The 27,937-nt window shown below is 36.8% G+C and overlaps 2 protein-coding genes across 9 annotated transcripts in view; both read left to right on the forward strand.

The window, feature by feature from the left end:
- The first annotated feature begins 130 nt into the window (after window positions 1-130).
- On the forward strand, window positions 131-19,588 carry LOC110826585 (aldehyde dehydrogenase family 16 member A1). 3 transcript variants are annotated; one of them, XM_022057357.2, is made up of 14 exons: window positions 132-425; window positions 745-876; window positions 1,824-1,936; window positions 2,879-3,099; window positions 5,403-5,741; window positions 10,293-10,453; window positions 10,733-10,833; window positions 12,291-12,488; window positions 12,714-12,962; window positions 13,259-13,358; window positions 13,951-14,218; window positions 14,631-14,765; window positions 16,810-17,140; window positions 17,443-19,588. In XM_022057357.2, exons 3-14 carry the CDS (start codon window positions 1,838-1,840, stop codon window positions 17,743-17,745), a joined length of 2,505 nt encoding a protein of 834 aa, XP_021913049.2. In that variant the 5' UTR covers window positions 132-425; window positions 745-876; window positions 1,824-1,837; the 3' UTR covers window positions 17,746-19,588. The 3 variants fall into 3 exon arrangements, with proteins under 3 accessions (XP_021913050.2, XP_021913049.2, XP_021913051.2); XM_022057358.2 differs by lacking the exon at window positions 745-876 and having other exon boundaries at window positions 131-425; XM_022057359.2 differs by lacking the exons at window positions 745-876; window positions 1,824-1,936 and having other exon boundaries at window positions 133-425.
- A 555-nt stretch (window positions 19,589-20,143) lies between these two features.
- Window positions 20,144-27,937, forward strand: part of RhoGAP71E (Rho GTPase activating protein at 71E) — a 44,067-nt gene continuing 36,273 nt past the window's right edge. The window contains exons 1-5 of one of the 6 annotated variants that reach the window (XM_087340462.1): window positions 20,144-20,233; window positions 20,612-20,770; window positions 21,176-21,236; window positions 23,288-23,559; window positions 25,360-25,561. In XM_087340462.1, coding sequence (XP_087196588.1) covers window positions 20,667-20,770; window positions 21,176-21,236; window positions 23,288-23,559; window positions 25,360-25,561 — 639 coding nt within the window. In that variant the 5' untranslated portion in view covers window positions 20,144-20,233; window positions 20,612-20,666. Of the gene's footprint in view, window positions 20,363-20,611; window positions 20,867-21,175; window positions 21,237-22,580; window positions 22,751-23,287; window positions 23,560-25,359; window positions 25,562-27,937 lie in introns of those variants that run through there. The other 5 variants (XM_087340466.1, XM_022057362.2, XM_087340464.1 and 2 more) reach the window with 5 other exon arrangements.

Below are 27,937 nucleotides of genomic sequence, written 5' to 3' on the forward strand. Positions count from 1 at the left end.
CTAAATTGGGGTTGCAATACAGTTTATCACAGCTAATAAGTTTGTGGTTAATGCAGACCACGGTTACCTAGGATGCTAATGTACTATTGGGACTAGCTACGGGCTGGGCGATCGTGGTTCGATCCCCGAAGGGGACAGAGGATATTTTCCTCTAGTCTCTGCGTCCAGACCGGCTCTGGGGCCCACTCAGCCTCCAGTCCAATGGGTACCGGGATCTTTTCCCGGGGGTAAAGAACGGCAGGGCGTGATGCTGACCACTCACCCCCATCTGGTACCGAAGTCAAGAAGGAATATGAGCTATAACTCCGCCCCCCACCCCCCAAAGTGTACTTTCTGACAGACAGAACATTTGTTAGGAATAGGTTGAATTCCTTTTCGACCATACTGTATTATACTCGCAGATAATGGTTTGAAACAGCATACATGTAAGCAATAGTTTTGATACTTTCTTGTGTAGTTACTTTTACTGTAGTTACATCCTTGGCTTTAGCCTAAGAAGGATCTATGGAATGTAAATAAATTCTATTATCTTCTGTATGTATTCATTTCTCGTGTTTGACGTTCCAGTGGTACTAACTATATGAAGCCAAATGCAAGTACAAATTCTTCCTATCTGATCCTGTTATAACTGGAAATATCAGCACGATAAATTAAACTAAATTTCTCAAATATATATATAAATGGTTATTTTATTAACGTGAATCATATACATCAATGTCAATCAGAAAATTAATTTATTTTCAGTGAGTGCAATATGCACATTAACTAAACATTTGCTCGGTGCTATTTTTGTTCATCATTGATGGCCCTTATCGGTGCAAGATAACAGCGATAACGCCGTATTTAGCGGCTGTTGTTACTGTAGGAATATTACATGTAAGTGATTGACGCATTGTTATTTACTTTCTTTGATGTTAAATTATTAGATATGATGGTTTATGTTAGGACATGTTACGGATGTGTTTATTTTAATGCTGGGTGGAGATATCGTCCTAATTCCTTTAGCCGAACAACCACTGAATCTTCCTTCCTGTCCATGTGACAGAAAAAAAGTCACCTCATCTCCTAACCATGTGGTTGACAAAGACTTTGCATCACCTCTCTTCTCATTTCACATGGTCACAAATACTTTCATCACCTATTCTTATAGTGTGGCCCACAGAATATTTTCTTTACCTCTTTTACTTAATCAGTGCTTGTTATCAATTGGGCAATAAATAGTCCACTCCTCTGTTCTGCCAATCATGTCCTTTCCATCTTAGTTTCTACCTACTGCCTTCTTCATACATAAGTCTTTATTAAAAACCAAACACACATTTACTCTGAAGATGACAACTGCAGTGTTTGCCAAAATGTTGGAAAGTATATATTTGACATGGATCATCCCAAGCCAAAGTTATACATTTAACTACAGCCATTTACCCTAAGGACATGATTTCTTTGTACCATCTGGTTGCACAATCCATGAAGTAAATTGTATATTCATTTTAACTGCAATTGACAGTTTTAAAAATATTAGTATCAGTGTTAGTAATATATAGGATTTTATCTCTGGAAATCATTTGACAGGATCACCAAATGTTTCTTGTTTAACTACATTTTGTCAGAAGAGCACACAGTCTCATTCTTTGCAAACATTTCATGATGGGTTTGAACCTGTAAACTCTTGTCAATGTTGTACTTATGTATTGCAATACCATCAATAGATATCACCATTTCATAGAAACATGCTGTCTCCATCTTCAGGGTTGATATCTCCCTTTAAATATGGTCCTGCACAGAACATATCTGTACAGCAAAATGCTGTTATCTTTCTTTTCCAGTGGTTTGCTTTGCTATGGCTGGCACAACAGATCGTCAAAAGTCCTGTGCAATAATAGAAATATTTAAAAGTATGGAATATGGCCCAGTATCTGATAGTTCGAGTATTGCCAAGGTTTGTACATCATATACTAAGTTGAAACTGAGTGACTGTTTCACATTTTGTTTGTTAACAGTATTGAACTGTTAATTCATGAAGTACACATTTCAGAATTTATAATATAATGTTTATTTTGAAAAGTGTTTTGAAGTGGTTATGCTGAAGATGGCTGTCTTCAGACTTAAGGCTGTGAAAACCTCAAATCCTACTAAGTGGTTATGCTGAAGATGGCTGTCTTCAGACTTAAGGCTGTGAAAACCTCAAATCCTACTAAGTGGTTATGCTGAAGATGGCTGTCTTCAGACTTAAGGCTGTGAAAACCTCAAATCCTACTAAGTGGTTATGTTACCTCCCCCCCCCTTCCCTTATGCACTTCTTGCTCTTTCCTAGCATCACCTCTCTCACTATCTACACACCAACATGAAATGTTGCTGATATTTCTCATTTACAAAGTAACTCGATCAGGCTGCAGTGATGGGTGTGACAGCAACAAATTTGGTTTTGGGGTTCTGTATTGACTGAAAATTTTGTGCTTTATTAGTGTTTTCTCGTGATATACTACCATTTTATTTTGTGAAAAGATTATGTTTGTTAATTTATAGTATGTATTTTTTCTCCAATATTTATCATTCAAAATCATGGTACATAATATGGTCTACATAGTATGATAAACAAAAGATGAAAATGAAGTGATTGTTGCTCATCTTTTAACTAATTGTAGGCAGCAGTCACAGATTCAGAAATACCTGCTGCTACACAGACTGCTAGCGAGCTCTCTGAATAGTTGCACGTGTTTGACTCAGACTTAACTGATACAAAGTGTTCAGTATTCCAAACAGGAATATTTCGATTGTTCTTATTTTCAAATCATCTCTGGCTGTAAACTGTATTTACACTGCCTGTTAAATAAGACCAGATTTAATGCATCATGAACTGCTATTTTAATCTTAATACTAGGCATGGTTGAAGGACAGAAAGTTGGGTCCATTTATTGATGGAAACTTTAAAGAGACATCATCATCAGAATATGACGTGTTCAGGCCTTGCACAGAAGAAGTCCTGACTAAGGTAGGACTTACTTCAGAAGATGACATCAGTATGGCAGTTACCTCTTCTCTCAAAGCAGCTGACACATGGACCAATCTCAGTGGTCATGAGAGGGCCTGCCACATATACAGGTAAGTTGTATTTAGTAGCAAAGTATCGTTGTTGAAGTAATGAATCAGGGTGTAAAGTTTTACTCACAGGTACATGCATAAAATAAGCAAAGATTTTAATTACATCATCATCATTGGTGCAACAACACAATTCCAGCACAGCGTCTTCTTTTGTAGAGGTTTTCTAGATCCTGATTTCTTGGATGACAGATGAGGACTACACAAAACCACAGGACAGTTCATGTAAACATGACAGAAATCAGCCAGATTTCAGGTCCTGTCTCCTGGAATGTTGCACTGTGTAGTCTGATGATGCCCCTGATTATTAAGGCAGTGAGCTCCTCTGAAACGTTGGTCAGTATCTAGTAGACTACATGGTGCAACACCTCAGAAGACAGCCTTGTTCATGGCATATCCTTTTCCTAAGTGAAAGAAATACACCTTCATGAAACTTAATTTGCGTGTTCTTCAGAACCTTGTTTGCAGGCTGCATGTGTCTAGGCATCTGTCTGCCCCATTTCAATTGTAGACACACACACACACAGACAGTACTAGTACTAAGGGGAGTGTAGTAGTTAGTAAATATAGTCTTTTGCATATTTGTAATTACAAATATTTGTCTTCGCTAGGATGTGGTTATATGGCCATCTTGCATGAGTCTGTGTACTGTTAGCTTCCCAAGAAGTCTGTTCCATGGAGTTAGTTGCTTCGTTAACATCAGAAGATTTGTAGGACTGAAAGTCTACAACAGGAAAGTAGGCTTTATGAGTTCTGCTTGGAATGCATTGTAAAAGAAAATCTAATTAAATCACAAGACATAAATCATCATGATATTGCTGATTAAATGTTTATGTCAAATGTACTGTTAATAATGATTCCTTCACAGCCCAAATTTAATTGCTAAGTGAGCCCACGCTACAAACATGTTTGGGAGGAAAAAATATATATTGCCTTTGTTTTTGCATGTGAGATGATAAAAACAAAATTCACTCTCCTCTACACAATATCTAAGGCAGGATTTGTAAATTGCTGGATAGAGAACACTCTTCATATTGTTTAGCAGAACAAGACATTCCAATACACCAAGAAGAACAGAAACTTTTTTCATAGAAAGTAGACGTGACACTGTCTCTCATTATCCTTCACAGGTCAGTGTGTGGAAGTTTTGCATAAAAATAGGGCAGATAGGTTACCTCCTAAGTCTGCACAGCAATGGTGCTTAGTTAGGCACAAGTTTATCTAACTAAGCACCATTGGTGTGCAGACTTAGGAGGTAGTGTAGGTATAGCTCCACACATTCGTAACCTCAGCACTAGGAGGTGAGTGGTCAGCTTCACACCCTGGCTGCTGTACTCAAGGAAATAACCCAAGTACCTATTCCAAAGGAGGCTAGATGGGCCCCAGAGAATGTCTGGACAATATGGTGAAGACAAAAATGTTGACATACATGGAGTCAAACCCTGACAGTCCATCTTGTAGTCTACTTACAGTACTGACTGAGCTGAGCATTTGAAAGAGAATTAGAAAAATATCAAATGCAGTAGGATTTATAGTGTTTGTTAGGAACAGTCGCAGCAGAAGTAGGACCTCTGTGTCGCTAGAATTTCTGTTGTTCCCCTCCTGCCACATTTCAGGGTCAGGCTCTACCTTGTCACTGCCACTCTCCTCAGAGTGTGATCAAGGTATGGAACATTATTATAATTGGTTTCTTTTGCAGCAACTTTATATTTTAAATTATAATCTACTATCAATTCTTGCTCAGTTTGTATGCCAAATACAAGGGTTTAGCTGGGATTGAAATAATGCCTGTCATTCTTTTTGTACCACCAAGTTCATTGATGGTCAAAGCCCTAGCTCTTTCTCTCTACCTCCTGTACATAACTGCTGTTCTATTCAGATTTTCCATGTGTCTTTATGAAGTTAGATAAAAGGAAGGTACAAGCTTTGATTGATTGAAGTCATCAAAATATAATATTTTAAGGCTGTATGGTGTTTATGGTGACAGGAGAAACATACAGGTTGTCTACAAAGAAACTGATTTTGAGAGGTCAAACAGAGAGCAGTTCAAAGTATAGTGACATCATCCATTTGGGTTTGGACATGGTGGGAAGGTAGGAGGCTGTGTAACATCATTAAACGACTGTAGAAGATTAACTAGACATGTGAAATTTGTATGGTGGCCTATATTATTATGAATGATATTAAAATCTGCAGGTTTTGACCCTTCAAAATATGAAATATACCATACCCACCACTGGTGATTGCCTTAGATATTTATTAACTCATAGCATGAATTGTACTGTTAATATAATTTGACCTTGCAGTTTGGCTCGTCACATGCAGAAGCATGCCACACTTTTGGCACAGATGGAATCACTGAATCGTGGTGTGCAGAGTTGTGACCCAAGAGAGTTTGATGTGCCTGCAGTAGTGCGATACTTATATTACTATGCTGGTTGGGCACAGCTATCATCTTCCTCTGAATTAAGAGATTGGAAACCTGTGGGTGTTGTGGCTGGCATAATGTCTGCTGTATCGCCTCTCATTACGTTGGCCCAAATAGTAGCTCCAGCACTAGCTGCTGGGAACACTGTCTGTCTCAAGCCACCCAAGGGCTCACCACTGCCAGCATTGCTGTTTGCTAACATAGCTATGCAGGCAGGGTAAGTTTGCAAGGAATGTCCCTTTATAAATTCCATGTCTTTGTTCCTAACTCTTAATAATTATGGTTACTCCATTTAGCCTGCCAAGGAGATTGATTTAGCCAAACATTATTCAATATCTTGTTATTGTTTTATTGATGTGTGTTACATGCAGATGCTGAAATTGATTGTATCAGTGGTAAAGCAAACGTCATGAAGTGCCAGTGTTATTAACTTTATCCTTCATATTTGGTATGTCTGCTGTTTTTCTTGTAGTATAGACAACAGTTTATGTCAGCAGTAGGAGGAATACCGGCAAATGTTTGATACTTAAAGGTACTGTATCAGGAGTAATGATTTTTCATCTTAATACATACAGATTAAAAGAAACGTTGCTTGGCTCTTGGAAACATGAAATGTGAACTGACACAAAGGCATTCCAGCACATCTTGAGTTCTGGACATAGAAGCTTCCGCTTCTGTGTCGTTGAAATGTACTATGTACTGATAACAGAAAGAAGCAACTTGATGCTGTCCTACAATCATATAATCTTACTAGTATTGTAACATTCCCCACTAGAGTTGGCATCTCCTCATGCACTGTAATTGATAATTGTTTCATTGATATAAACAGTATTGGAAAATATGAGATATACCCCTCTATAAATGGTCTATCAGATCATGATGCCCAAGTATTAATACTTCATAAGGCACAGGAACAGGGAAAAGGATATCATACTTATATAAAACGGTTAATAAATAACGATACTATAACAGATTTTCAATTAAAACTAAGTCAGGAAACATGGGAATTAGTTTTTGATGAAAATGATATTAATAATAGTTTTAACACATTTTTAAATATTTTCTTAAAAATTTACTATTCCAGCTTCCCTTTGACACAGATAAAATGTAAACAGAAAAATAATTCTTGGATTACACCAGGAATATTAATGTCCTGTAAACATAAACGAGAACTTTATAATAAATTAAGGAATAATAAGGATCCTACTCTTAAAACTTATTACAGAAATTACTCTAAAATATTGACCACAGTTATAAAAGAGGCAAAAAGAATGGAGTATGATAAATGCATTCTAAATTCTGATAATAAAATTAAAACTACTTGGGGTATTATAAATAAAGAAGCAGGTAGAAATACAAATAGAGTTGAAATAAAAACACTAAAAATTGATGGTAAGAAGTTCAATAACCAACAAACTATTGCTGAAAAATTTAATAATTATTTTGTTAACATTGCAGAGAAAATAAAACTACAACATATTAATAATCCCGTAATTGTAAATGATATTAATGATGATGAAAATTATATTCATTTCATGAACCAAGCTTTTTCTAATCCATACCCAAATATGAATTCCAAATGCTGTACGAACAAAGAAATAAAAAAAATAATAAAATCCCTTAAACTAAAAAATTTGCATGGATATGATGAGATACCACCTATGATTTTAAAAATAAGCTCGTCATTTATAAGTTCACCTATAAATTATATATGCAATAAAATGTTAAGGAGAGGAGTATTTCCGGATAGATTAAAATATGCATTAATAAAACCATTATATAAGAACGGTGATATATATGATGTGTCTAATTATAGACCTATATCACTTTTAACATTTTTTTCAAAAATATTTGAAACTATAATGTACTCAAGAATTTTGGATCATCTCAATAAATACAATATTTTAAGTACTGAACAATATGGATTTAGGAAAGGATTAAAAACAGATAATGCAATCTATAAATTGATACAGAGATTTTAAATGCCATGAATAACAAACAAATAGTGGGAGGCATCTTCTGTGATTTGGAAAAAGCTTTTGATTGTGTTGATCATGAAATTTTGTTATTTAAGCTTAAATTTTATGGTATCAATGGGAAAGATCACGCACTCTATGAATCTTACTTAAATAACAGATACATTAGAACAGTATTACATACTAATGACAGTAACAATACAGCCTCGGATTGGCTTAAAGTTAGATATGGAGTTCCACAAGGGTCTATATTGGGACCTTTGTTGTTTCTTTTATACATAAATGATTTACCCAGTATAATAACTAAATTTGCTACACCTATAATTTTTGCTGATGATACTAGCATCCTATTTTCTCATTCTAATACAAACGACTTTAATAAACACATTCATGCAACATTTGAAAATATAAATAGATGGTTTAGAATGAACAGATTATCACTAAACTTTAATAAGACACATTATATTAATTTTAAAATTAAGAGAAAAATGTCAGATACTGTCACAATAAGTTATAATAATAAATTCATTAATAATATCTTCTGTACTAAATTCTTGGGAATTATGATTGATGGTGCATTAACTTGGAAGAATCATATTGATCTACTTATTAAAAAATTGAGCAAGGCTTGCTATGTAATTAGAAATATGAAACCATATATGTCTATTTCAGTACTAAAGACAATTTATTATGCTTTCTTTCATTCCTTAATGAGCTATGGCATTATTTTCTGGGGAAATTCATCTAGTAGTTACACTATTTTTCTCCTTCAGAAAAAGGCAATTAGAACAATGATGGGATGTAGCAATAGAGTATCGTGTAGAAATATATTCAAAGAATTAGATATCTTACCGTTGGCATCACAATATATATTTTCTTTATTATTGTTTGTATTACAAAACAAAACTCTTTTTCCATCAAACATTGACTCTCATACTATTGATACCAGACAGAGACAAAATTTGTATCTACCCCAAGCCAATTTAACTATTTATCAGAAAGGAGTTCACTATGCGGGTATAAAGATATTTAATAAATTACCCACAGAGGTTAAGAATACCTCAAATAATTTTAAAAAGTTTAAGGTTGCATTAAGGCATTTCTTAATTACTCACTCATTTTACACTGTGGATGAGTACTTAATTGGATAACTATTGTAATAAAAATACTAATTATATTGTCTTGAATTTAGTACGCTGCTTGTCTAGATGTAATTTTTTAATGTATGTATTTTATGTTTTTATACTTGAGTTTGTGACGTGTTCTATATCCACTATTGGATTCTTCGAACTTGTAAATAAATAAAAAAAAATTAGTAAGACATTAATCATGTGTACTGCATAATGGCAATTTTGGGAAAGTTGAACAAGTTATTTTGTTTGGACTATTGAATTATCTGTTTAAGGCTATTTTATTATACTGTATTAACTGCCATTATGTAGTATTGAATGAAAGAAGTAGAATGGATGATGAGTCAGAGGGACAGGAAGAAATGTTAATGACCTGTTTCAAGCCACCTTCCCAACATTCACATCTAGGGACTGGGCAAAATTGTTGAAACTAGCATTATATATGAGACTAAATTATCTTATCTATTGTGGATTACTTTCACATGTACCAAGCACAGCATCTGAGTAGTTGGCATTCTTGCATTATGTTAGGAAGAACCAGGGTTCAGATCTAGGTCCAGAGACTGGCTGTCCTGACTGAGGTTTTCACGATTCTGCTCAGTCCTTCCAGGATAGTGTCTTAAATTAGACTTATATATCCTTTCCAGTTCATCTTTCCATTCAGTATTATATAGTATGTCTACTGACAGTATCATTAATTAATACAAGTTTTCATATTTCTAATTTGTATGCACTTTTTGTGCAAACATTTAAAATATTGCTGCAATATCCATGACATCATTTGAAGGGTACCCAGTTCAAACTCCAGGTAGGACCTTCTAGGTTAACTGAGTTCTTTTTCTTAGATGGCTGTCTTCTGGATTGTAGTGCTGTATAGTCTGGTAGAAGTTTACCAACGTTTCAGAGGTCCTTGCTCCCTCCATCATCAGTGGGATGAGTAAACCACGCGAACCAACCAATGAGAAAGCTAAGTAAGGGCAGAGTCCTATGCAAGCGCAAGACATTGATAGTAATCCTCCAAACCTAGAGCTATTGCTGCAGCCTGCTGAGACAGGCATCCAGATAACCAACAAGAAGCGATCGACCACGGGGCATGGCTATGACAGCCGTTTTATCTGCGAACTGCGCTGGCTTACTATGGTGGGAGGGCATAGGTATGTCGTTTTCATAAGGTAGGATGGCAAGTTCAGGATGGTTAGCTGGTAAAAGAGACCTTTGAACCACACTGTGTCAAAGGGTTTAGTCACATCAGGAAAACCGCTCTGGTTAGCCACTTTTCGCCATAGTTTCTGTTGACTCTTTCTACAAGGCGGGCCAGTTGCAGCTTCGTGCTGTGTCTGGGTTGAATCCCAAACTACTCATCATGCAGTGGCCTGCACTCGTATACCTACCGGAGGACTCTAGTGAATAGGAATGTTCTCAAAGGGCTTGCCAACAGTGTCAAGAAGACTGATGTTTGACATGTGGTGTCGATCAGGTTAGGAAGATCGTCTGAGTTGAGTGCAGAGCAAAGAGTCAGATGCACCGGTAGGTCAAAGTCCTTGACAACAACTGTGTCGAGAAAAACAATAATAAATTTAATCTCTGTGGTTGGCATGCACACTACTGCATTAGGCATGTTTCTTATATATGAATTATGTAGTTAATTATTTTTAATTGCAGGTTACCTCCTGGAGTGATCAATGTGTTACCTGGTGGTTCAGAGGTAGGGCGGCTGCTAGTCACACACATTGGAGTTTCAAAGTTGATGTTCTCTGGTTCAACAGGTTTGGGGCGACTCATCCGAAAACAGACTGCTGGTCTGGGCATACACCTCACCTTATGTAAGTAAAATAGATCAAAAGATGTAGGCTGATGGATATGTGTTTCTGAATGTCAGTGTCAGCTTCTGTTTCATTATGTGTTTCTCTTCTTTGATCTGTCTAATTTAGAAACTGAGTCCACTGTCTGGTGAATTTCAGTTCCATACTAAGAAGTGATTGATGGAATAATTTTGTGGAGGAGGGGGGGGGGGGGGGGGTTGTCTTTCAACTGCTGGAGGATGATCAATGTTAGGATTAAAGATATTCTGTGACTCCAAGCATTTTGGTGTCTGGTTGCAGTATTGAGTGGTGGAAAGTCCTCAATGATGGTGTTTGATTCAGCTGATCTGGATTCATCTGTGGATGGGGCAGTTCATGCAGCATGGTTCAACCAGGGGCAGGTAATATCCTGTATGGGGTCTAATTAAAAATTATCAAAACTAAATTTTGTATATCAAGTAAGTTCATTCCTCAAGGACATAGCTATGATGAACATGTCTTGATATTGCTATATGTTTGGACATGTTAACAGCTTATTCCAGTACATCATTTGTTTGTCTTTAGTGTTTGAAGTTAGATAGAGCTAAGTGATACATCAATAATAGTGATTTGATAACTGATACTTGAAATTCACATCACTTCCAGTTACTTGATATATGAAGCAGCATTCATTCCTAATTGTAGTCAATGGTTTACTTTCACATGGCTAGTGCCTGCAGTAGTTAGTCTTGTTGCCAGTTTGTCGTGCCGTGATATCAGTGGCATAATTACATATCATGCAAGAGACGCAATGTTGCTGTGGCTTCTGCTGCTGTCTGTATGGCAAACATGCGGCATTAAACTGTGGTTGGGCATAATTCCAAATTGTGGCATTTGCCCATCACACACAGCCTGCCTGTCCTCCTTATTATTGACATGCTGTGGCTTCTGATGCACTGTGTGGCAAAGACTTTAATGTGAGTTATTTGCTGACTTTATTTCAGTCACAGGAACTTTTAACTTAACTGCCATGCAGCCATTCATCATTTGAGTCACCTGTGGTTCCAGAAAAATTTACAGGCAGAGACAGTATCATGTGGTCCTTATTTCGTGGACTAGAGAGAAGGAAGCACAGATTATATAAGTTCATACAGTATTATGATAGTCTAAAATGTCATCATTCATCAACCACACTACACAAACCACATAAGTGTATATATGAGAATTTAATCAGTGATGACTTTATTCCAGATGGAATTAGTGTCAATAGCATAGTTATGAATAAATTTAAAAGCATTTTAAAAGAAATAAAGTAATTTTTATTTAAGAGCTGTATAGCTGAAGATTCATACATATGAATGCTGAAAACTTGTTTTTCCAACAGCTTTTGTTTCATAATTTTAATTGAATTTTAAAGAAGACAGGAAAGTTTCTGCATTGAAGTAACTGCTGTAATAAATTTAAATGCGAGTGTACTTTTAGTACCTCATCGTGGGAGAGATAAAAACCTAGGAATACCCAATATAAGTGGATAAAGGTGTAATCTCCAAACCTTGTTGTACCTCCAGATATGAAAGTGTGCAGTTTTTTTATCTTTGAAACTTGAGCCAGAAAGTTCTAGAAACAATCTACACACTTTGAAAATTATGGAAATAAGAAATTTTGGAATGAAATTCTGAAAATCAAGAAAGGTGATCTTCTGTAAGTGTTTCATATTTATAGCAGTGTTTCAAAATGTGTTGGGTTTTGAAAGGTGCCAACTTCATTGTCTTGTCTGATGTGGATTTTCACATCATTGCTGATGTATACTTTATAAAATATAATGAGGAGGTCTTCAGTATGAAAGAATTAAGAGTTACTCAGTATTTATCATTTACAGGTCCCATGGTCTGTGGGCCGATTGTTAGTCCAGGAGTCAATTTGGCATGATTTTGTTCCAAAATTACGTGCTTGTGTTGATCGCCTGCGTGTGGGTGAAGCATTTGACCATTTGGCAGATGTTGGATCACCAATAACCAAAGACATTATCACAAGCTTGGCAGTTGCAACCTCAGTAGCTCAGAAGAATGGCTTAGAGGTATGTAGTAAAAATATATAAATATATGATACTTATAATTGGAGATAAAATTTATGTCTCAAATAAGTTATTAAAAAAAATAAGATTTGTCTTCACTTTCTATGATAAAAATATGTTATCTTCTTATTACCACTTTTGTATTTTTAAGACGGTTCATTTTGTTCTCATAACAGTTCCTCCCTAGTTTATTTGTTGCATGTATTTACAATTTGACTTCTCTTGTAGGTGTATGAAGCACAAATACCACCAGGTCTTTCTTCTGAAACCTTTTTTCCACCAACTCTTGTAATTGGTGGTTTTGCAGATAGCAATCTCACCGTAGATGATGATATTTTATTACCTTTAGTAGAAGTTGTGCCATTCAGGACAGCAAAAGAAGCCATCGCACTTGCCAATAATTCACGCTATGGTATGGCTGCTTCTGTTTGGACAGAGAATACTTCTCTTGCTCTAGAAGTGGCTTACCACCTTCAGGTAATAGAAATGTAACATCTTTTTTTTAATGTATTACATAGACTGCACAGAGTAAACACATAATGGGAAGATCCTGCTCTCTCTTCAGCCATGTCTAATATTCCAAATCACTTCACTGTATAACAGTCGTGAAAGACAGGTATTTCAGATGCATTTAATTCAAAGTCCATAATTTGTAGTTGGTCTGCATTTTGAATTAATGAGGTGTTTTACTATTGATTTGTTGTTAATATCAGGGTGTGTGTGGTTGTGTAATTTAGATTTTCCTTAATTCTGTAGATTTTCTTAATTTGCAGGTCGGAACCGTGTGGATAAACAGCCATGGAACAGTAGATGCAGGGGTACCATTTGGTGGTTGGAAACAAAGTGGAATTGGAGTTGTTGGAGGCAAGGAAGGTATAACATACCCTGTTAATATTTATTTTTTTAATATGATTTGAATTTGTTGTGGGATGAGACCCTAGACTCTTACTGTATTTAGAAGATTTGCATCTGGATCCTGTTCAGATTTGGTGCAAATTTTTCTAGGATACCAGGCCTTCATTTTAAGCTGCAGGCCATCTGTCTTGTATCATCCTGTCATCAGGCTGTCAGGCTCTTCTTTATGGGGTGGATGAATTCCTTCATTTTGGCAAGTAGCATAGAAACTAGGCAGGCTAAGACCTAGAAGTATTTGCCACAAACAAATGCTTTCCGTGTATTCTGCGTTAATTATTGGCAATCACATAAAATGGGGAGAATGATATTTAATGATTAATTGGAAAGGAAATGATCATGGTCTGTTTTAAGGTATTAACCCATTATTGTACTAGAGGATCAGAGAAAAGACGGAAAACCTTGGTCAAGGCAGCCAGTCTTCAGGTTCAGACTGGAACATGAAATTGAATCAGGGAGTAACTGATGGTGCTTCTGGTCTGTTGTCCATTGCTGGTACATGCAGTATATTAGCCATTGCAGAAAGGTGTCATTTGATATGTTTTTACTGCAGGTTTGTTAGAGTACATGCAGTTTAAAGGTGTAAGGGTCAGCATGACAACAGATCCTGTTCAGTACAAGTATTTTGGAATGACTCCAGATGTATCAGTCTGTTGTCCGCCTTCATTGAATCAGCAGACAAACAAAGGTTCCGTGCCTGTAGTGGACCGCACTTACAAGCTGTACTATGGTGGGGCGTATAAGCGTCCAGATGGAAATATGTCTCATGCAGTCCTGGATGGAACTGGAAAAATACATGCTATTGTTGCAGATGGAAGCAGGTAGATAACTCAAAATCAAAATAAGACATATCATATAACCTGATAATTGCTGGATCTCCACAACTTTAGATCATCCCCTGAAATCAATGTTCATCAGTGCTGCTACTTGCATTTTAATGTGGGATGTGAAATTGATGGAGGCCTTGTATTCTCACCATACACACAAAAATTTTTGGCTTTGTTAAAGGTTAGGGATGGGATCTGGCTAGTCTTAAACCTGAGACAATTTACTGCTAGACCACAAGGTCACTCCTTAATTGATTGGAATATTAATATAAATTTTTCCATAGCTGATTTCCAATGCCGCTTTCCTTTGAGAAAGTAAGTGTTATAAAATATTTGAAATTTTCAGCCATGTTTCAGGATCCTCTTCTCTCGTGTAATTATATTTATTAATAGACGTCTATTACAGGAAGGATGTGCGTAATGCTGTGGAAGCAGCTGCTAAAGCACAGCCTGCATGGCGGAAGATTGGGGCACATGTTCGTTCACAGATCATATATAATGCAGCGGAGAAACTACAATCCAGGCGAGAAGATTTCATCAGGTATGGAAATATGTTGTAACTTCAAAACCATTTTGGGACAGGAGCCATATTTTGAATCCAATGGCACTAAGCCCTTAGAACCATTTGCCTTCAAAACAATGTCCTTTGGCAGCTAAATGCTTCTGGGTGTTTTTGTGACACTTTGGGCAAACTGCTTCCTACAAATGGGCAAGCACCGCCTTATACCTCTCCTTGCTGACCGTAGCACTGTCAGGATTGTGCTTATGGTGTACAGTGCCTTTCCATTTGAGCTATAAACCCACTGGCATATGAACACAGGAAGTATGCTGAAAACAGAATCTAGTAACTTTTTAATGATAACCTGAGGAGCTATGTCACATTTTTTTATTTGTAGTGTTCTGTCTGACGACAGGTCCATATATTATGAACAGGATCCTTCCAACCTCTTCAGGTTGTCAGGGACCTGCTCATACATATATACATTCTTGGCAGAGATGATCAGAAGTGGTTTGCCATTGCCTTCTTTTGTGTGTGAGAGGAGTAATTGTTGGGATGCCACGGAGAAACCGGGGAAGCCCCCGGAGGAAAACTTCGTGATGCCTAGACCACGGCCTTGCCCAACACAAGTTATAAATTTGAGCACCACCGGGAATTGAACCCGGGACCCCAGGCTTACAAGGCTAGTGTTCTGACCGCTAGACCACCGTGGCGAACTATGTCACATACCTTTATAGAATAGACAGTTCAGTCTTATGTTTTGTGTAGAGTATTATCAGTTGCAATAATTAAGTCATTTCTTTAATGCTTATCGTAAATTTTACAGTGTGTGACAAATTATAGGTCATTGGTAATGAGTTTAGTTGTTTTTCCTGGCCACTTCCAGTAAGATAGTCTGTATTTATGTCACCACAAATTAGAAACTCAGATTGGAGTTGTTCTTGTTACTATTCTTCTTCTTCTTTCTCTGCAGGTTGTCCTGGCACCGTTCCTCTTGAACCACTGGTGAACCCCATCACTTTGGCTTCAAGTTTCTAATTCTGCCACTTTCCCTATGTAATGTTCCTAGTATGTTGTTGCTTTTTTTTTTACCTTGAATGCTTCCTAGTATTGTTTGTAGATATTGTTTAGTCCTTTAGTTACAGTTCCTGTGGCTCCAATAATTACCATATAACAAAACATTTCAAATTCCATGCTTGCTGAATTTCTATACTTAATTATTTTTATTTTAATTTCTTTTCGGACTCTTTCTGTATTACATTCCTCTCTGATGGTATTGCTACGGCTATCAATAAGCAATTTTTTTCTTATTTTTAATTGCTGTATCAGGCCTATTTGAGAGAACCTCTGTATCTGTTTGTATTCCTTGATTCTGCAGTACTGTTGTATCTTCTTGTACACACAATGGCTTAGGTGTGTGCGAGTACGTTTTCTGTTGTTTCAATGCTAATGTTTCAGGTATTGAGTAGTGTAGATTTGTACAGACTTCATCATGTTTTATTATGTATTCATTCTTTGCCAGAATGGGACATTCTGTTGTTAGGTTCATTTTAAAGCATATTGATGATGGTATATTGCAATAGTTTTGGTTACAATTTTGGACATTATTCATTGTCTCTTGTTTCTCATAACATGACATTTCATGGACTGTATCTGTCTGTCGTCAGGTAAAAAATAAGAGAGACAAGGGGTTCCTAATCTGTGAGGTCCCTTAGAAAGAGCCAGTCTCTAGTACTGGGTCAAGAGACAGATCCAGTCCCTGAAATGTCATGTTATGAGAAACAACAGATGGTGGATAATGTCCAAAATTTTAACCAAAACTGATGTTACGTAGTCAACATCTACTTTCAATTTCTTCTTTCAACATTTTTATCTTAAAGTAGTTGTGCTGATTGCCTGACCCTCGGCTGGCAGTATTGTGCTTTATATTTATCCTTAATGTCTGAACTTCAGCCATCGGCCTGACTGTACCAATTTATCATAATCATCATCATTATTGTTGTTTCAGCATTGAGATGCATAAGACTTCTCTTGCATCTTTATCACAGCTGTTTACGTAACTTTGTGTTTGTACTGTTTGTTATAGCCATTTGACAACTTTGTATGGCAAGTCTGACAAAGAAGATGCATCTAAGGAGCTGGATGCTTGTATGAGCTTACTGTTTCACTGGGCAGCAAGCTGTGACAAGAAACAGTTCGCAGCAGGTGATGTCAGCCCAAATAGCAGTGTCGTTGTGAATGTTTGTCGTGAACCATTGGGCATCATTGGAATAGTTCAGGCACCAGTACAGTCATCAACTGGGCCATGGGCACTGCTTGGCTTTATCTCACTGTTTGCACCTGCTGTGTGCTATGGAAACACAGTAGTTGTAATTGCTGATAGCATGCATCCTACACCTGCTCTGGAATTCTGTGAGGTGTGTTTGTATATTGGACACATACTAATATTAAAATAAAATACCTGGTATAGTAATTGTATGGGAGCTGTAATTGCTTAGTCATCAAAGTTGAAGTCTGTGGGCTAAACAGGCAGGGTTCTATTTTTGACAGGGACATTTGGAATTTTCATCCTGAGTTCCCCAGGCCCACCCAGTATAATCTAGTCAAAATAATAATAAGAAGAACGGTTTCATGCTTCATCCTACCTGACCTCAGTCCATTGTAATATCAGAAATGGTACATTATATGTAATTAATGAATTTTTGATTTTATGGTTCAGGTGCTGCATTCATCGGACTTTCCACCTGGAGTGGTCAATGTATTGACTGGGGACAGTGAAGCTTTGTTGTCTACATTAGCCAACCACCAAGAAGTAGCGGGCTTATGGGCGCCACAAACTACGGCAACTGAAGCGAAATATATTGAATGGGCTTCCAGTGTCAATCTGAAGCGTATCTGGGTTGACAAACTTCCATGTTTCACTAGTTTTGAACAAGTCACAGACTTCAGGGAATTGTTTGAATTGAATTCTACAAGGACTAAAGCAGTTTGGATGCCATGTGGGGAAATATTCGCTAACTGAAACAAAAAGAAAGATTAAATCACAATGTTGGATTTGAGGTTCTTACAGCAGAGTATGAAGAAGGGTGTCTAATGGGTTGTAGTACCGTGTTGTCTGGTAAAAGCTTACCAACGTTTCTGGGGTCCTTGCTGCCTCCATCATCAGGTGATGGGTCCTGATGATTCATCACCATGATGATGGAGGCAGCAAGGACCTCTGAAATACTGGCAAAGTTCTGCCAGACTATATGGTGCTACAATCCAGAAGGTAGCCATCTGCATTCGGGTTTATTGAATTTATGGACTTTGTCCATCGTCCAAGGTTAAAATGTGTACAACACTTCAAAAACTGCATCCATTCTCGTCTTCAGGTATATGGATCTGTTAAAAAGAGCTAGTCTCAATCACTGGTCCAGTGATATGTACATATATATAAATGGAGAAGGAGTGAAATTGGAAATACTCTTAGTACTGGCAAAAAATTCTCTGTATCATGATTCAGGCTTTTTATAGTGGGGGGTAAGATTGTTGAATAGATCATTCCAGTATGATAAAATCCTTTTTGATATTTACTGAGTTCAGTATTTGTCATATATCTGTTATCTTGTACTTATATTGTGGATTATATGTTGTCCACTACAAATAATGAGAGCAAGAATTCACTGGCTAGTGGAAGAATATTCAATTTCTTTAACTATTCCCTACATGCGGCAGTCCTTACAGTCCCTTCCATTATTCTAATTATTTTATTTTGAATGTAAAGTACTCATTTGCTGTCTGTTGAGTTTCCCCCGAAAATAATTCCAAATGATACTGTCGAATAGAAGTAAGCAAAGTAGTAGTAGTAGTAGTAGTAGTAAAGTTTCTGTTTTGATGAGTGATGTGACAGCCTTCATAGCAAAACACGCCGAATATAAAAGTAAGCTAACAAACAAACTGTTAACACTTATAAAAGATACTAGTGCCAAACGCGTTTTGACCTCAAGGGATTAACAGTTTGTTTGTTTGCTTATTTTTATATTCTAATACACTACGAGGTATGCAAAGTTTTAAAACATGCCGAGTCTAGTTTAGGCATAATATATTATGTATGTTTTCCAATTTAAGTTACTGTCAATTTGAAGGCTAAGAAATGTAGGTATTTCTACTTCAGTTGTTTTATTTGTCATATTTTAATGTGAGTTTATTGGCTTTAATCCATTAAAGCTAACAAGGATACTGTGCAGATTTGTAAACAGTTAATTTCTGAATGTGAAATAATATTAATATCATCCACAAATCTATTAACCAAAAAATGCATGTTGGAGGAATTTTCTGTGATTTGGCAAAAGCTTTTGACTGTGTAAATAATGAAATTTTGTTGGATAAATAACATTTTTATGGCATTCAAGGAATAGCAGCGCAATGGTTCAGATCCTGTTTAACAGAGAAAACAAAAGGTCAAAGTAAAAGCTCCTAAAAACAAACAGAATTTTTTTTCTCAAACTGGGGATCAGTTGCCAACCTCTCATGTTTTCAGAAGAGTGCATATTATGCAGGGATCAAAATTTTCAACAGTCTACCATCAAGTCTCACAAGTCTAACTAACTAGATGGCTTACCGAACCCGAAGGTTCATCACCAAATTAACCAAAGCCCTCCACCGGACCCTGTTCTGGGCCAAGGAGCAATTTAATGAAGCATTAGAAAGATATTTAATTACACACTCCTTTTACTCTGTTGATGAATTTATATTGTTTACAAACAAGTGATAAATTATCTTCAGTATGTAATGGGTAATTTATTTGTAACTTATCATTACTTTAAGTGAACCCTTTGTTGTATTATGTGAAATTTATATAATAATATGAATTGTACTTTATAATATGTATTGTATTATTATTATTATTATTGACTTTTTCCACATCCTATTGTCATCTGGCTATCTTATGGATCCATGGAATGTAATAAATGTTTGTATGTATGGGTTTAGAATGAGATTCAATGGTTGGAGTAAATCATTAATATTATTGAGGAAACTCAGAAGTGTTGTGTACAGTATCATACAGTGCCAGTAAAGCATCCTATCACGACAAATTCTCTGATATTATGTATATGTATCTTCGAGGTGCGTAGCCGAACTTATGAAAGTGCTGAACAGCTAAACTGTTGCATTGAAACTCAGAAAGCACATTGACTGATTCGAGTAATTAAAAAATGCCCAAGAACGTGAATTCCAGTTTTGACAATTGACTAAGTCAGACGTACTTCGTAGAAGCACAATATCTGTCACTGTATGAACAACCGTTAGCCCCAACGTAAATAGGAAATCTATCGAAGCGGATAGTGCAAGGACCATAGACTATAACAATGTTGGTGCTATTGACCCATGATTTCTGTTATGGCCCACTATTCTGAAGTCAATCACATCTGTGGTGCATGTCATTTGTTTATCGTTTGTTGGCAAAGTTACCACTAGTTGCAGTAACATCGGAAGCCATATTGATTTTCATTTGAAATATGAAGAGAGAGGTGTGGTTATTTACTAAACTGAGATGATTTTGTGACCTTATTTGTTTAGAATTATAACATTTAGTTGATTAGAACATGAACATAATATGTATAATTGTTCTAAATCGAATTTAGAAATGAATATTGGAGGTATGTAACATGCTGTACTTCTACGTATGTTATTGTTCAGCTTTTTAATAATCAACGTTTGGGCCAATGTTGATGTTGTTCAGCTGGCAAAGTTTAAAAATATTTAAGGTTAGAACAGATTATGATAGGACCTGCCTGACTCTCACGTTAAGTGATTACATTGCGAGCTTGCAGTGTGTTGTTTTTGCAATTCAATGGCAATTCCTCAAACATTTGAGAGCTGTCATTAGCCAAGTACGTATATTTCAGGCGTATAGTTGTCATCGTGGTGGGGGGTCGGGTGGTTTGTTGCTGTTGCTGTAGGATGACCAGTTGGGCCGAGAGGATGCACCGTAGAGCTGCCACTTTCAGCAACGTGGTCACATCGTGCGGCCATCCCTCAGTTCCATATCCTCGGCGGTTGGAAAAGTAAGACGATGGTGTAACCATTTACACGCAATTAGATTGTTTCATCTGTTCCATTTATACTTTTGCATTGGAGTTATTCCATATGAAATAACCAAGGTGATTTTCTGTTTTGATTACTTTTCTCCATGTTATAGTACAGTGTAACTGAACTCTTAATATTTGGAAATCAGAATGAGTACGCTGTTTGCAATGTGCTTAAGTTCTTCAAAACTGTTTCTAAGTAATCCAGACATTTTGGTAACATAAATGTCCACAAAACACAATGAAGTAACAGTAATTTTTGCAATCAGAACCTGAGACATTTAGGCTACTGATAGTGAAGATACAAAAAACAGTTTTACACTCTAACTTGTGTTTGTACCTGCCAGATGTTTGTTTAATATTTGGGAATGTACTCACTTTCAGAGTGAAATTTGGTGTTCCCTTGGATGAGGTCTGCAAGAGTGACATTCCCGGTCCGCTGTTGGTAAGTGATTCAGTTTGTCTTGTAGAACAAGTAAATGATAATATGTGGGCAACAGATTTATTCTGTTACAAACAACAAGCTTTCCATAGATATTTTATAGAAAATAATGATCTCATTACTCAATATGTAATTGTTTAGTCCATGAGGAGGAGCACTAAAAGACGAGTATAATTTGATTTCACCAATGTTGCTTTTGTATGTGTATAAACACACACACATACACAGAACTTTGTGTGCTTGACTGAACCATAGCATATTTAACAGAAAAGATATGATTTATTTTATTAATTCTTGTGGCGTTTGCAGATTGGTGTAGATTGTACATGTGGCCTCTTGTTATTCTTATGAGATGACCACACTGCAGTACCGGTTCTGTAATTCTAATAGGATATTCTCAGAGCATGATGTAGTAAATGGGTGGGTGGAGAAGATGTGTAGACAGAATAGTTTATTTAGGGCAGTGATTCTTAACCTCCCTTCTGATGTATAAATGTTCTTGTCCTCTTTTCACCCTCAGAAAATATTTGTATATGTTTTTAGGGTTTTTATGAGAACCATAGTATAATTTTTTAATTTACTTTCTTAATAAACTCAGTGGCTAATTTTAATCAGTACAAAAAATTTAGTTACAAAAAAAAGAAGATGAAACTGCACTAAAACATACAAATTCTGATCAGCCTGCTGCTGGATGTCCAAGCATATTTACAGGTCATTTCATATGTTGTAAGCATTTGAAGTTAAGGGTATTTTTGTCCATCTCTGTTTAAGTGTAAAAGAGTGCAGAACAATGTACACACATTAAATATGTCTACAAGACTGGAAAGATGGCACCTTCAACCACCAATTTATGGAACTAGCATTATGTGATTTAAAACTGAGTTGAGCACAGGTTTTTTTTCCCCATGGTTCTGTTATTTGAGAGAGAGATGAATACCCAGTGAAAGTGACAAGCTTCCTGGACACTTTTGAGCCAATTGAAGCAATGATAACAAGGAGACTTGTTCATTTATTACCCTTTGAATTGGCTCTGGTTTTGCAGTATGGCAGTAGACCCTCCTCTGACTTCCTGACCAAAATATTAGACTTATGTCCTTCTGGTCATGATACACAATTTTGCTTCCCCATTACCGTAATTTGTAAGTCTAATAAAAGGAGGCGTCTTTGAGTTCAACACTAGCTCAGTTGGTTGTGCGTGTGTCTATGATGTGGACAGCTCGAAGAATGAGGAAGTTAGTGGTCAGATTGACAGTGGGGCAACTTCAAAAAGTATTATGTAGTAATGACTTGATTTTCGTCATAACATGTTGAGAAATCAACTGCAGTTCTCTTGTTCTTGAATTTCAGTATAGGAAGAATGATAATAAAGAAATAAAAAAACTTAAAAAAATATGACCTCCAAAGTCATCACAGACATGGTGATTGAAGAAGAAAAGAGAGCATACTCAGAAATCAAACTCAGATTGCCAGTAACTTGGCACACACACTTCCAACTGAGCTACTGCAGAGACATGAAGGTATGTTCCTTTTACGAGACTTTTGGAATAATAGCGACCAAAGTGGAAAATAAAGTTGTGTATTGCAAAGAAACAGTGGTGTGTTGACACTTAATATTTTGGCCAGGAAGTCAGAGGAGGATCCACTGACCATATCTGGTATGCCTGCCTCTGAAAACAGTGAGTGTTGTTAACACTGTTCACTCTCAGAACAGAGTGCTATGTTACTTTATAGCTCGCTCTGCACAGGAGAACTTGATGTCCTTCAAATGCTTTTGTGCTAATGTTCAGCATGTTGTGTACAAAGATAAAAGTACATGTAATCGAAATCTTTTGTATCTATGATAAAATGTACACAAGGACAGTGCAGTCTGATCATAGGGACATTCAACTTGCTTGGTCTAAGAGTGAAGGTACAGAGACAGAGTGATGTTCATAACCAGTGTGGACCAAAAATATTAAAAGATTGTGGTCTGATTAGGAAGGACATGTGATTCACGCAGCTTGTTCTCCTAGAAGTGCTTGCATTTCACATACATTGTTTTAAATTGTGATTAGGTTTTGATTCTGAAGCTCAACAAAGAAGCACCATTCAAAAAGGATGTGTTCCGAGCACCTGGTCATCAGGGCAACATGAAGAAGCTAGTCCATTTCCTGCAGGCAGGCCGTCTTGTTAACATGGATAATTTCTCTGTCTACACTATCGCATCTGTGCTCAAAAAATTCCTGCGTAAGCTTCCTGGTGGAATCTTTGGCCGAGACGGGGAACAGAGGTTATTTGCAGTTATTGACTTGCCGTGTACTGAGGAGCAGCGTGACCAGATACATAGGTTAGAATTTGCTTACCTTGACATAACATAATTGTTGTAACTGAGAAGTGCGAAGTTCAACGTTTTGTTCATCCACCAGAACCTTACATTAGAATCTTCTGCTGTGTCAGGAGTTAAATCCTGCAGGGACATTGTATCAGCCGGCTTGCAACATAAGGAATTTCCAGGTCAAGTGGACTCTGATGGTTCCAGAACAGTGAACCCATAAAAATAAGTCCACACAAGTTACCCTAAGTAATTTCTTCAAAAGGTTTTGAGGTATTATATGTGATCACCTTTGCTCTAACTTTAAATCTAAACTACGTCCAAATCAGGATGGTTTTGCTAAGTCAGATTGTACAGTAACTAATTTAGTAACTTACCTTGATGATGTCTTACTGTCTGTTTGTTCACAGGGACAGTTTGACTGTTTATTTTGGCCTTGGGCAGGAATTTGGTAAAGTTCCTCAAACTCTTCTATTATGTAAGCTTAATAATTTTGGACAAACTTCATTTTACATCAGGTGGTTCAAGAGCTACTTATCAGATAGACCCTGATAATCAAAATATAAACTTACCTAACAAGGGGAAGTAAAAGTCCTCCTTTTAGTTTGCAGTCATAGCTCTTGCCGTCATAGTGTGTATGCCTACAGTGAAAGTGAACCAGGTTTGGTTCTCAAGTATGCTTTTATTATCACTAGTTATGTGAAGGCCCCGCGGTGGTCTAGCGGTCAGAACACTAGCCTTGTAAGCCTGGGGTCCCGGGTTCAATTCCCGGTGGTGCTCAAATTTATAACTTGTGTTGGGCAAGGCCGTGGTCTAGGCAACACAGAGTTTTCCTCCGTGGCATCCCAACAATTACTCCACTCACACACAGAAGAAGGCAATGGCAAACCACTTCTGATCATCTCTGCCAAGAATGTATATATGTATGAGCAGGTCCCTGACAACCTGAAGAGGTTGGAAGGATCCTGTTCATGATATATGGACCTGTCATCAGACAGAACACTACAAATAAATAAATGTGAAGGCCATAAAATTTATTTTTCAAGTTTTTGTATTTATTTTTATTCTTTTTCCTTTATATTTGATAGTGAGAGGAGTGTGGTTGGTTACTCATCTTCTGCTTCCTCAGTTTTGTCTTTATGGAACAGATGATGTGTAGCATTTTGAAGCTCAAGGTTTGCCTTCCATTGCGTTTGAATGTGTGCTTTGATCTGCACTTTTTCAAGACTGATGGGCAACTAATTATGTCTTTATCATTTCCTATGCTTGGGGTTGCCCATAACAAAGTAGAATTTTCCAATTTTGCATACACAGCTTTGTGGGGGACTCTGTCACCATAGAAGAATATAACAAACATACAACCATTTTTCTGTAAGAATGTGAAAGCTAGTGGTCAGAATGACAATGAAACATTCCGAAAAGGTGTTAACGGGATCGGTCGTAACATATTGAGAAATCAGTTGCATTCCTCTTCTTCTTTAATGTGAATAAAGAAATAAAATAAATGCAGACTTAAAATATGACATTTTATGGCCTCCAAATCCGTTACAGGTACAGTGGTTAAAGAAATAGCCTAAAGGAGTAATTTTGTAGCTATTGTCAGTTTGATTGCAAAATTCTACACCTGCCCCCACCCCCATCAGGACAATGTTAGGTTTGAAAGAGCGGTTGTGCACCCACATAGATGCTTCTGTTCACTCACAATTTTTATAACCTTACAGAATTCTGTATATAGATTCTTATAAAACATAAACTCAAAAGAACTTTGATAAAAAGCCACAATGTAACAAACTGAGAACTGCCTTCTTTTCCCAGGTTAATTACATCATTACCGACTTACACTCAGCGATTGTTGGTGCTCCTTTTTGGGACATTCCGAGTGATTGCAATGAATGCTGAAAGGGGTCGAACAGGAATGACGTCAGAAGCGTTAGGTGTTTCAGTTGCACCAAGTTTCTTCCAGAGTTGTGTTAGTGATGGAAAAACTGCAAAAATGGAAGATGTAATGAGATTCAAGGTAAGCAGACATGGCCACAGCTGTGTGTCTGTCTTCTTTCATTCTAAATGTTTGTCTGACTCAGTGTGTGTGTTCAAGCCTGCAGACTGTTGGTATAATGTGTTGGCACACAAGACTGCTTAGCCTGGAGCAGGGGTCAGCAGCTTTTTCATGGTGAAGATCTGTCTTTTGTAACATTTTAGAGAGCTGTATTAACCCCCCCCCCCCCCCCCCCCCCCCCCCCCCCAGTTTATGTCAGAGATGGAGTTTACATCATCATAGTCTGTACTGGTTTGCATACAGAAGTCCATTGTAACAAAAGCTTGCATTGTATGGAAAAATGTCATACAAAAAAGTCATTATTGGCAATTAAGCATCTGGAAAAGAAAATAAAATCTCCCCAGCATCAAAGGGCAAGTAATTATGGTTATTTCATACCACCATTGAAACATCTGTAATTTTAATTACGTTTGTATGTACCCTATAGTGCGGAAACAACATATTTATCTTACTGACAATTCACTGTATTGACAAGTGAAATATTTTTATGATAGATTAATAATTGTGGAAATTCATACTTAAAACATGTTAGTGTGAAGTTTGTAACAAACATGGCCTCTGCATACTGTAGTGTGGCGGTAATATAGTCCATAATCTCCTTCGTCAAGGTGGCGACAACTTATCGAGATATACTGATTGCAATTATAACTGATGACTTGGCTATTACATTGCTGGATAGAATTGTTATAACATGTGATGTTTGTGTAGGACCTCAAATTTTTTTCTCCATGGGTGCAAGGCTTGTATCGTTTTTCGTAACAACAAATCTAAGTCTAATATTAACTGGTAAACCACAACTTCTTATGTAATTGACAGTGCCTGTCTTCATTGCATGCGCCATATGAGGGAAAGAATGCTAGGTACTTGCAGCCTTTCTTTTCCAGCAAGTGGTTGGTAGCAGGGAATTGAAAAATAAGTCTGTTGTTTAATATCAATTGGTTGTGGAAGATTGACTCTCAAACGTGAATTCTGTACCACAGGGTGCATATAAGCAAAGAATAAAAGTTCTTCAGCAAAAAAATAAACATAATTTATTGAGTGTGATTGGTTGTGGGTGCAATTAAGGGGCAGTTCCAAATGAAAAAAATTTATTTTAACTTTAAATTTGAGTCCACTTTTGTGTGTCTGGTCGCTGCAGAAGTGTATGAACCTTTTGAATCTCTGTTAACAAATAGCCACTTTACCGTCACCTTGCCTATGTTGCTGGTTACCCACACAAATGTGAAATATTTTGGGTTCCATTCATTTGCATCATTTAGTCATGAGAAACCAAATAAAACAATTGGACAACAGTATGACATAATCAGACAGTGAAATGAGATGATACAAACTATTGAATAACTGGATTTGTCCATTCATTAATAACCACTGGCAGTAGTACCGTCTTGCCATTGGTACATAGTTGACTCAGAACACTAGTATGAATTAAGCTAGATGTACTTGTAATTTTGTGGTAAAATAATGAAATGTGACATTGCCACCTTAACTTATGTATATTTATATAATTTCAGAAAGCAGTTAAAACTGCTAATTTTCTCGGTGTTGACTGTCAACTACCTGAAGAAACCAGCAAAATTACTAATGCTCTGCTTGACTAAATCTATTACGTTCGCCATCATATGTCATATGACACATTGTGTGCATAGAATATACTGTGCTGCTTTAATGTCACTAATATGTGTGGCCATCCTAGTGGTTCTGTCTGTAGCAGTTTCAACAGATAGTGACATGTCATTTACTTTTTAAACTGTTTTGTTTATCTTTCTTTTTTATTCATATTTTTTAAATCATTCATAAATATCTCGCGCAAGCATCAGTACAGTTAACATGTTCCACACATGAAAAGTTGTAAGGTGTACCACTAACAACAGTTTGTAATCACTGAATGTGTCATTTCAAGACTATTGACCCTAATCTAATGGCATTAACACCATCTGAAGCAACCACGAACACCCACCTCTGACTGACTGCCTTGTTTCTGGCCACAGCCTGCTTTTTTTGAACAATCTGAAATACTTCCCTGTATTGTTCATAGTGCATCACACACTTGTTTGTTAGTGGGATGAATCAGCACATAAATACAGGCTGGTTTGTTTGTTTTGGCTATTAACGAGTCACACCGTGTACTTACTGATCTACCATTTGCTGACCCCTGACCTAGAAGCTCTGCAGCACAAAAGGGGGGCCATATTCTTTGTTATAAAGATGGTACTTGGAATAATAATAATAAGGATGTATAAGGTTTTATTATTCATTCTTAGTCTTTTTTTAAACTAATCAGTTTTTCTTTCTTTCTAATTTCTTAGTTTTGTTTCTTTGCACGTTCTTTGTACATAA

This window comes from Zootermopsis nevadensis, unplaced genomic scaffold, assembly GCF_977971745.1.
Source record: "Zootermopsis nevadensis isolate Lab colony 2312 unplaced genomic scaffold, Znev_1.0 Znev_ptg000061l, whole genome shotgun sequence".
NCBI classification, from domain to species: Eukaryota; Metazoa; Arthropoda; class Insecta; order Blattodea; family Termopsidae; genus Zootermopsis; species Zootermopsis nevadensis.